Source organism: Sturnira hondurensis, unplaced genomic scaffold (genome assembly GCF_014824575.4).
Source record: "Sturnira hondurensis isolate 20B ecotype Veracruz unplaced genomic scaffold, ASM1482457v3 Scaffold0020398, whole genome shotgun sequence".
Taxonomy (NCBI): Eukaryota; Metazoa; Chordata; class Mammalia; order Chiroptera; family Phyllostomidae; genus Sturnira; species Sturnira hondurensis.
This window is the reverse complement of record NW_028093029.1, coordinates 1,037,336-1,048,305: the sequence shown is the minus strand read 5'-3', so window position 1 is coordinate 1,048,305 and position 10,970 is coordinate 1,037,336. Positions and strand designations below refer to the sequence as shown.

The 10,970-nt window shown below is 47.0% G+C and overlaps 1 protein-coding gene across 2 annotated transcripts in view; it reads right to left on the bottom strand.

Annotated features, from left to right (window-relative positions):
- Nucleotides 1-5,473: 5,473 nt before the first annotated feature.
- LTN1 (listerin E3 ubiquitin protein ligase 1) overlaps nucleotides 5,474-10,970 on the bottom strand; it is a 47,517-nt gene continuing 42,020 nt past the window's right edge. Inside the window, exons 27-30 of one of the 2 annotated variants that reach the window (XM_037029677.1) lie at nucleotides 10,170-10,390; nucleotides 8,383-8,577; nucleotides 7,559-7,726; nucleotides 5,474-7,081 (exon numbers count right to left, since the gene is read on the bottom strand). In XM_037029677.1, the coding sequence (XP_036885572.1) occupies nucleotides 7,019-7,081; nucleotides 7,559-7,726; nucleotides 8,383-8,577; nucleotides 10,170-10,390 (647 nt within the window). In that variant the 3' untranslated portion in view covers nucleotides 5,474-7,018. Of the gene's footprint in view, nucleotides 7,082-7,183; nucleotides 7,727-8,382; nucleotides 8,578-10,169; nucleotides 10,391-10,970 lie in introns of those variants that run through there. The other variant, XM_037029676.1, reaches the window with a different exon arrangement.

The following is a 10,970-nucleotide window of genomic DNA, read 5'->3' as shown; positions in this document are numbered from 1 at the left end:
TAACCAGTGTTGTGTGTGTTGAAGACACCAGCGGAGAGGGCAGGTGTGTGTGGTCCTGAGGAGGCCTCAGAGACAGCAGGTGGGAATGGAGGAACCTCTCCTCTGTGTGGTAGCATTTGCATGAGGATAATGTGTTACTTCTGTAATTTAAAAAAGTTTTTTGTTTAAAAATTTTCTTTATTCAATTTCAGTTGCCCCCCCTTTCCCCCCTATTACTCTCCCAGCCCTGGCCCTGTCCCTCCCCTTAGTGTCCTTGTCCATGATTTTTCATACACATTCCTTACCTTGACCCTTGCCCTTCTCTCCCCATTATCGCCCTCCTCTCTTGCCAAAAGTTTTTCATTTAAGAATATTTTAGAATTTAATTTCACCTGCTTATTGTATTCATTCCATTACTGAGCAGGCCTCTGCTTTCATTCTCCCTGGTAAGATTTTCCCCTTTTATCCTTTATCATATACTTCTTTTCAATCAAGGAAAATTGAAAATAAACAAACTCAAGAGCCCTGGCTGGTGTAGCTCAGTGGATTGAGCTCGGGCCTGTGAACCACACGATGGCGGTTCGATTCCCAGTCAGGGCACATGCCTGGGTTGTGGGCCAGTTCCCAGTGGGGGACACATGAGAGGCAACCATACATTGATGGTTCTCTCCCTCTCTCCTTCCCTTCCCCTCTAAAGATAAATAAATAAAATTATTAAAAAAAAGAAATGAGAAACTTTTTTTTAAATAAAAAAAAAAAAAGAAACAAACTCATCACTTAATCCCATTTTTAAAAGCTTATACACGTCTGTCAAGAATTGTCCGATTGCCTTTCCTGAATTCAGGAACCCCCTTTTCTGTCCTGTCCACGCCATTCCCACCACAGTCCTCCAGCAGCAGCACCAGACAGGGCGGCACCAGAGGGAGCAGAGTCCGCCCTGTTCACTTTCAGTTTTGACCACCTAAGAATCAGGATGACCTGCATGAGGTTTCAAAGGTTACAAATTCCTAAACTCCAGCATAGACCAATGGAATCTTCTGCCGCACAGACATAAAAACTAAAAAAAAAAAGTACTGCCCACCATTCCTCAGGACAAGCCCCCCAACTTCAGAACTGTTGTTTTAAGTAGCATTGCCGTGGAACCCCTAGGGCAGCCCACGGGAGGAGGGGTCCTCTGAGGTCAGCAAAACCGTCAGAACAGGGCTTGACTTGGCTTTGGCATCTGCAAATAGTTTCCTAGGAACAGTGCCATCAGAAATCTTACGATAAATAACCTTTGGTGTCCCAGGGAAAAAAAGGATAACCATAGAATTTTATCGTGGGCTTTTAGTCATCATTTTGGGGAATGGCATCTTGAAACTTGTGTTCAGATAATGTCTGAAGCACTTAAATCAGCGTAGAGGACTTCCAATGAACATAAGAAACTTAAACAGAAATGTTTCATAAAGTAGACCCAAAACTTCAAATACACAACCATTATGGACCGAATGTGACCTCATTTGTATGCTGAAGTCCTGGTCCTCAGAAGGTGACTGTAGTTGATACAGGGCCTTTGAAGAGAGAAGGTAAGATGAGGCCACGTGGGGTGGGGGTGGGGGCAGCTTATCCAGTGGGACTGGTGTCCTTAGACAGACAGCAGGGTGGTGCAAGGAGGAAAGACCACCAGAGAGACCACTCACAAGCCGCCTGCAATCAAGGAGAAGCCCCAGGAGGTACTGAACTTGCTGAAAACCTTAATCTTGGACTTCCAGCCTCCAGGACTTTGAGAAGGTAACTTTGTTGCCCACGCTGCCCAGCCTGTGGGGTTCTGTCAAGGTGGCCCTAGGAGACCAATGCGGTGGCTGCAGACAGAGAGATGGCGACACCACACACATGAGACAGCAGCATGGTGTGAAGAGTGGCACTAACGTCCTGGTGGTCAATGAGAGCTGGCCCTGGGCCACCTGGAGGAGGCTGCAGATACAGTGCCCTTGCCATTCAAAAGCTACTAAACACAGAAAAAGGAGGACTTGTAAAATCACATCCTTTAGCCCAAGGGAAGCAGCAAGAAAATTAATTTTGGATCTTGAATGGAAAGAGAATTAGTAATAATAATCTACGAGAAATCAAACCCTACTGTTCTACCCTGTTGTAGGATTTATACTATCTATGTGGGGTAGCAACATCAACATGAAAAAATTAACATTGGAAGAATCCAGACCATCAATCACCAAGCAGTTAAACTACAGCCAATAAGAGCAAGGAGACACAACAGAATTAGACACCTGAGGAATATAAACAGTGAAACTGATACATTCAGATTACAAAATATTTGAGGATCTAACATCATCACAAAGAAAAGCACACACGATACTATTTAGAAAGAAGAAATTTAAGACAACTTTTAAAAATGAAAATTAGGCCTTGGCTGGTGTGGCTCAGTGGGATGAGTGCCAGCCTGTGAAACAAAGGGTCGCATGTTTGATTCCCAGTCAGGGCACAGGCCTGGGTTGTGGGCCAGGTCCCCAGTAGAAGGTGTGCAAGAGGCAACCACATGTTTCTCTCTTCTTTCTTGCCCCCTTAACCTCTCTAAAAATAAATAAATAAAAATCTTTAAAAAGAATGAGACACAGAATCACTGAAGTAAAAAAACAACCATGGACAGTATAACCGATCTCCACAAACAGAATGATTATATGTCAGGTAGAATGGAAAGGTCTAGCAAATCAAGAGTCTCAAAAAGAAGGTAAGAGAGGCCATATTTGGAAAGACAATAGCCAATATTTCTCCAGAGTTGACTGTTTAAAAAGATTGACCCTGGAAGCGTAAGCAGGATACAGGGAGATCCTCACCCGGACAAAGAGTGGCACTGCAGATGCAGGGGCAGGAACCGTAAAAGCCAGTCAGAGGGAAGGGACAAGTCACTGGTAAGCAGGGCCAGCAAATGGTTTGCAACTGAAATCTCAGAACACAGGAGCCCTGTCAGCCCTGTACTGCCTACTGCTGCTTTGGTTTCCAGATGCAGAGCAGAGTCACCACAGACCAGAGCCCACGAGGCCCACGAGCCACCAAATACCTGCTGCTCGTTCCTGTAACTCTGCTACCCTTGCTATAAAGAAATGACAACTAAAATAATTATCATTGATAATTAAAATACTTCTCAAACAGCCAGAATGGAGCCAGAAGCCAGCGAAAAGCCATCTTCTAAGAGCTAAGACTAACAGAGTAAATCAACATACTGCAGCCGGTATATTTTTGAATTAGTGACTTAATTTGGAATGCCATAGAAACAGATTTCTTAACTGCCTCAGGTATTGCTATAACATCGTAACACCGAAGATGCTAATTATCTGATGCATGAGTGCTACCCAAAGACATTGGTGTCCTTAAGAAGAATCTATCGTAACAAAAAGACATTATTAAAGTTATTCAAATGGCACACCCCACACTACACACAAACAAAAGTCCAAACAAAGTCCTTCTGCAAGGAAGTTTGTAAAACAAACTCAGGAAGAGGAGGTTCAAGGATCCCATCACAAATACATATATTAATGTTTTGCCTTTAATTTTATGACCAAAGTGAGGATAACTGAGTTGTAAGACCTCAAGGATAAGATCTGTTAAGTGTAGAAGAGCCCCCAGTCACACCAGAGAACATCTAAGGGAAATGTACCAAATTCTTCTCCAAGACAACTTGTTGCGTTGGACAAATTGGTTGTGAAACCAAGGGGTGAACAGGGGTACAGAGCAGCAGGAACACCTGTCCCATATACATCGGGGAGAGCAAGAGCAGAGGACTCTGTCTCCTCTGCAAGATTAACTGTAAAGCACCTTTTTTTAAAAAAAGAAAAACACAGAATTGACTACAGAGCCTAGAAACCAACATGCACATGCACACGCACACGCACACAGATGTGGGAACGCAAGACCAGGCTCCACAGAGACAGGTATACTGCTGTATAGCCAACGCTAAGGAGCCGGCTATCAACATGGGTTACAACTGCAACCTTACAACAGCCACATCATTTAATTGCAGGAAAATCAGCAGAGAGTGTTTTTAAACCTCGGGGAACAAACAAAATTATACAAGAAAAGAATGATAAATCTGACTAAGTTTAACTGGAAATTCTGTATAACTGAAGACAGCTACAGGCCACGTTCAAGTCCAGCCCTGCACTAGAAGCAGCCCTGTACTAGATAGAGCACTATGATCAATAAGAGCACAAGTCATCCAAGAGAAAAATGAGCATACAGATAAGAAACTCACAAAATAATGACCAATAAATATATGAAACGAAGCTAATATTGTCAGTAGCCATGTCTCACAGCTCCGACTGGGAAACTTGGCGGGGAGGGAAACCGGGTTCTCTCCAGTGCAGACCTGCACACCAACCACTGGAGAGCAGTGTGACAACGTCCATGGCCACAGAGTGCAGAAACCCCTGCCAGCAATTCTACCTTGGGGCACTTGTGCAGCACACTCAGCCCATTTGCATGAGGACACGTTCTCAAGAATGTACGTGTGCAGCCCCATCCAAAATGGCACAGCGAGGACAAACACGAGCAACTGGGATGGCCATCTGGGGGGGAACTGGTGGGTGAGCTGGTGCTGTGTGAGGCTGGATGGCAGTGATGGCAAGTGAAAAGGCAAGTGACGAAACACAACATACGACAGCACACCACCAATGTAAAGGTGTAAGAAACCGCTATGTATTATTTATGGACACAAACACGTATCCACAAATATGAAGTGGTAAAGTATAAACTCTTTAACAGGAAGGAATCCGACTTCAAGTTACCAGATTGGCTCCAGGGAGGGACAGACGTGTCCTTGGGGAGGAGTGCAAGAGAGTAACATTTCATTTCTGTAAAATTCAGAAGCAAGCCCTGACCTGTGTGGCTCAGTGGGTTGGGCACCATTCCACAGAGTGGAAGGTCACCGGTTCCATTCGTGGTTAGGGCTGCCTGGGCTGCGGGTTTGGTCCTGCTCAGAGCATACAAGAGGCAACCGATTGATGTTTCTCTCCTCCTCTTTCTCCCTGCCTTCCCCTCTCTTTAAAAACATTTGAAAATCTTTAAAATAAAATGAAATAAAAATGGCAAAATAGTTTGTGAAGAGTACGAGGGCATTTATATTGTATTATTCTGTACATCTGACATTTTATAATTAAAAATTTAATGAGCACATGATATAACAATCAAATAACATTAATTATTCACAGCAAAAAACTTATTTAGTAATAACATTAATTATTCAAGCCACAGAAACTCAAATACATACATCAGAGCATGTGATAAGTAAGAGGTAAAACTAAAATCTGAAATTTGCAGTTTCCATTGGGGTTTTAAATTAATAATTCTGCTAATGGGCTTTGAATCTCATGCAATTTTAAAATGTCCATATGCTACAATTTTAAGAGATGCTCTCTAGAGCCACTGAAGGTACATAAATAAAACTTTATTGTGGTATTCTGAATCTCAGTCTTGTTCTGGAAAGCTTTTTTGGGGGTGTATGCATAGCAACACACTTCACAGGTGTGTGTACAACTCCCCAGTATGCGCATCCGAAGGCCTGAGTGCGAGGAGTGGGCGCCCTCCCCAGCACAGGTTTCTTCACAGGACATGGGTACCTGAACCTCACTGGGGAAAACATTTTGAGGCGCCACCATCCTCTTCTCTTTTCGACTTGGGGTTTGGGCTGGGAGCCAGGAAGGAGCAATACTGCAAAAGTTAAAGGCAGGCTCCTATTACAGAACAACTATTACAGAAAAAGTGTGTGACGTTCACAGAGTACCACCACAATCCTTTGGGTTTGTCCCTGTGTCGGAGAGAGACACGGAGAGAGCGTTTTAAGAAAGGGGTTAAGAAGAGGTAGAAGACTTCTGCGGTCTGTGCACCACCTCCTGCTCTCTGAGCCTCGAGGCTGCCAGGGCGACAACTGCAGACAAAGCCCAGGATCCGGCCAGGGCAGGACCCCACGCCTGCGGCCCCCGGGACACTTCTGACACGCTCACACTCTGTCGGGAACAACCATGCACCCACGTGATGGCAGCCCGTTCTTTCGTTGCACAGGAGTGGCTTTTGGCCAATGACACGTCTGCAGCAGAGGCGAGGGGCCGCCCCTTGGCGCCGCACCAGCCGCCGGGGAGGGCTCCTCCAGGTGCCAGCGCCCACACGGCGCACCTTGGGCCCAGTTTCTGCGGAGACAGGCGGGGGCAAGGGGCAGGCTCCTCCCGCGGCACTTCGGCCCGTCACGCTCCACTGTACGTTTCCACATTTTACCTTGGTGCTAAAATTCTTAACGCGAATGGAAAAATCAGGTCCCTCAAATCTAATGTAATGCAACTCTGGCCAGTAAAGAGCGAAATTCGCTTACAAAATTGAAAGCGGTCTACGGCATTTAAACATTTATTGTGTTTTTTCCACCCCCCCTCCCCCGTCCACAGTGGACAGCCACCCTCCGCGACCCAATAACCGAACGGCGCCCGCCCCCCGAAAGCCTCGCTCTCCGGACTCAGGCGGGGGCTCCGTCCGGGACCCGCACGGACGGTCCGCTGGGGGCACCGGTGCCGCGGTGAACGGGCCCCGCACAGCTCAGATTTCAGAGCAGGCTTCCAGGGCCTTAAGATAAACCGTATTGATAGCTTCGTGTCGTTTTTGTCATTAAAACAATCTACACTCATCAGAATACTAATTTTGATATAAGTAGTAAGTCTTAAAACATCGGCCGGTCTAAACGACCCCTCCGGATTCCCCGGCCTCCCCGGACTGTTGTAGAACACGGACCCATACACCGCTTTCACGAATTACAGAGCTGGCATTTAGGGTTCTCCCATATTTATTTTTAAATATACAAAGAGGTTAAACTATTAATATAAATATCTTCTCTGAAACACGTGACAGTCGCATGGAAAAGAAAGGACCTCCGAACACTTACAAAGCCACCCCCAGGCGAGCGGCGGGCGGTCCCGACGTCGCACGCACCGGCGCGGCTTCCGGCGCGGCCTCCGAGGGCGGGCCCAGGCCGCGCCCCGCAGGGGCCACTTCCGGGAGAGGCGCCTCAGAGAAAGGTCTCGCGGCAGAGTGGACACGTGGACTTGTTGCTTGAGGTAAACCATTTATACTGGAAAAAAAGGTTTCAAATGTGAGCACTTTCTAAAGCTGGCGTGTCACCCAAAGCAACCTTCCAACACCGCAATAAACCACCTCGAACACTTGAAAGCCTCGCCCCGCCCCTTCATCTCCACAGCAACACCACTTCCGGCGGCTGAGTCCGGCCCCGCCCAGCGCGGGCCCCGCCCACCGAGGGTCCCCCCTGGAGACAGGAGCAGGCAAAGCAATGGGCGTCAGGGTGAGGGGCACACAGCCCTGAGCTCCGAGGCCAGTTGGCCCTCAGCTCCACTTTTCCGTCTACTTCTAGATCTCACAAGACCAGCTGTGTTTCTCAGTGCTGAGCACTGTATTAGAAAACACCCAGTGATCACAATGCTCCCATTAACTATGGCTGAGCTTATCTCCCATTGTTCTCTTGTCCAAAGTCAGACATCACAGATATATAATATATATAGCCTAATAAATGTTCATTTCCTTTTAGACTCACCAGACAGGCTGAGTGGAATTTTTTCTTGCATGTTCTACAGGCCTTTTTGGGAAGAGAATAGTTGAAACCGTGAATGACTGAAAAGCAGATCATGCAGTCTTCAACGCCCTCAAAGCGCTTGTCCACATTATTTTTCCACAATGCTAAGCCCTCCATTATACTTCCATTCTGTTAACAAGAAGAAAGACAGAATAAATGTACACTGAAGACAACCAATTAGTCATTTTGACCCAACTTCAAAAATTCTAGCCCTGGCTGGTGTGGCTCAGTGGGTTGAATGCCAGCCAGCCTGTGAACCAAAGGGTTGCCAGTTCGATTCCCAGTCGGGACACATGCCTGGGTTGTGGGCCGGGTTCCCAGCAGGGTGTGTGTGAGAGGCAACCGCACAGTGATGTTTCTCTCCCTCTCTTTCTCCCTCCCTTCCCCTCTCTGAAAATAAATAAATAAAATCCTAAAAAAAAAGTGAAAGGTCTTTGAAAGTACAGGGATTTCAATAACCACAGAAGAAGAGTTGAAACATTAAAGTAGGTCAAAAGACACTCATCTGTCCAGCACTGTACAAAGAAATTCACTCTCAACATCCTTAATAACATGCATTTTTCTACATCATCTATAATGTCAATGAAGTCAAACCAATTTTTCTCCAACACCAGAAAAAGAAATTGTAGAGCCTTAAAAAGTACACCAGGTTGGCAGGCACAAGTCATTCAGGCATGTTATCTGTGCTCATCCAAGGACCTGTAAGGTCGCTTTGCACCTCGGACAGAGATGTACTTTAGGTTCTGCTGTCGCGTCCCGCGGCAGCTCAGCAGCTGCAAACCCACCTGGTGGGTGAGGTAGGTGCTCAGCTGTAGCATCCAGTTGCGCCACTGCTGCACCGCCACGCCCACGCGCCGCCCACTCCCCACAGCAATGGAGCCCAGCGGGTAGTTGGCAGGCAGCTGTATTATCAGCTCAATGACTATGTCCTCGATGGTGTAAGTGGCCATGACCTCTCGAGTAGCAGCTCGAGCTTTGACCTGAAACACATGAACGGTGATATTTGTTTTTCCAAATTTCTTCCCTTCCTTTCATTCAAAAATCATTTCCATAGGTTGACTATGAGAAGCAAAAGTTTCCAGTCAAAGAAAACACAAGTAAACACATTCGTGTATTTAATAAATACCTAACATACAGTTTTCCTTTGGTATCCATGAGGACCAGCTGCAGGACCCGCCCCCCTTGTCCCCCGAGAACAGAACCTGCAGGGCTCGAGCCCCTGGTTCTGCAGGTCCAAATCCCTGGAAACCAACTCTGCTTTTCCATCCGAGGCTGGCTAAACCCGTGGATGGAGAACCCACGGGTAAGGAGAGCCAATTGTATTTTATAGAGACTTTATGACATTCAAAGTTTGTTTTACAAAAAATACATTGCTCATAAAACATTGTATTTTATTATATAAGGTTGACCACATAATACTAGTAGTTTTTGAAAAGAAATGACAGAATGCATTAGTAATTATTCCCTGTCTTCCAACATATCAGGTGCTATACGTATATCTGGATGTCTCCCAAGTCTTTCTCTACCACAGAATTCTCCTGAATTGATAGTCAAAACATTTATACCCAGTTTTGGTCTTTGTATATACAAAGACCAAAAGACTCATCAAAGACTCATCAGTACTCTGATGAGTACTGCAAACTCGACATAAAACACAAATGACCGTCCCCCCCAAATGTACTCTTCAGACTTCCCTACTTCCAGGCTAAAGACCACAGGACCATCTTTAACTCCCCCTGCCGCTCTCCAGCAGCTGCAAGTCTTTATGAACCCCCCGCCCAGCTTCCCTCCCCACTGACACTGCCTCGCTCAGGCACCCTGCACTCACAGCAGCCACCTCAGTCTTCCCACAATGCTTTGGTCTGGACCCTGGCTTTCTAGCAGAGTCACACAATGTCACCTAACAGCTCAGACCCAAGAAACGGGTCACAGCCTCAAGAAACTTCTCAGGGAGTAAACAGGGACAAATACTTAAGATTGTTACCTGAGGCCAATCCCAGTGTGGCCCTCACTCATCACGGGAGCTGCCTGTTCTCTGACCCTTCGCCTGCAGGAGCCCTGCTCTGCATGAACATTGGCGACTCTTCCTTTCTGGGACAGTCACAGCCATGCCGTGTGCTGCTACCACACTGTGTTCTCCACACTAGATGCCTGCCCACATTTCTCCAGAACAAACTCCTGCTCGCCTCACAGCAGCTTCCTCCATCAAGTCCCCAGCCCCTCTGCTGACGACCCCGCAACGTGCTCACAGAGCACCCTTCCTACCCACGTGCCATTGTCCAGTTCTGGCACAAAACCCACAGTCAGTGTTTCTCCTCCCTTGCCCTGGGTGGCCTGACCCCACGGCACTGGGGCCTGGTGTCAGTTTGGATGCCGCGAGGCAGGTTTCCATGAACCGATGCGCGCTGGAGGACTGGGCTAGTGGCACTGCACCACCAACGCATCAGCACTGGGACCCGCCACGTACAGTGGGCGGTTCCTGCGAGTCCTGGCCCCGTGGGCACACTTGCTGCTCTCATCAGACTCCACATTTAAAACCGCTTTTCCAGAACAAGCTCAGGAGCATACTAACCGTCATGCCACTAAACAGCTGTGTGCTGGTCTGCACAGAAGAAATTTCCTGGAGAGAGAGCACACTGCTGACGTACTTGCTCGTGAACCTGTCCACAATGTTGAAAACCCGCTTCTCACTGCTGTTCCACCACAGCCGGACCATGGCGGGCAAGTCCTTCAGGGTCATGTGGTAGACCGAGCATGCCAAGTGCGGAATGTGGTACGGGAGGGTCGTCATTTCTGAGAAAAAGGCAAACTCTGAGTAATGTGTATTTCATACATAGAATAACAGACTAAGAGTCTTTTCCTTAGGAAAATCCTAGTTCCTCAACATGAGTGCTAGAGCTCATGAAAAAATTACCAAAGAAACTGGCATTCTACAGTATTAGTGTTTCCCTACATATTTAAAATGAACCCTTAGGATGGCAAAAAGAAGTAAAAGATGATCTGAACTGACACTGGAAAACCTGCCCAGAAACAGCATTCTGCATTTCACATGAGAAGTCACTGGTACATGAAACACACAGAGTGATGAAGGGGGGACAACGGAAGACAACAGCAAGCGGCCTCCCTCACTCCCCGCATCACTGCTGTGTCTGCGGTGGCCCAGGGCTCCGGCTCGGCCTCCCCGCCCCACCCACACAGCTCCAAGGCGTTTACAAAATTATCCTCTGGAATCGATGGTAACACGCTAGTACTGCTAGATGCCTGTCTCCTTAGCAGAAATCTGAGCTCCCACACTGAAGGGAGAGCATTTTACTCACCTTTGTTTCCCATACAAAACATTACCACACAACAAATACTTATTTACAGAGTAAAA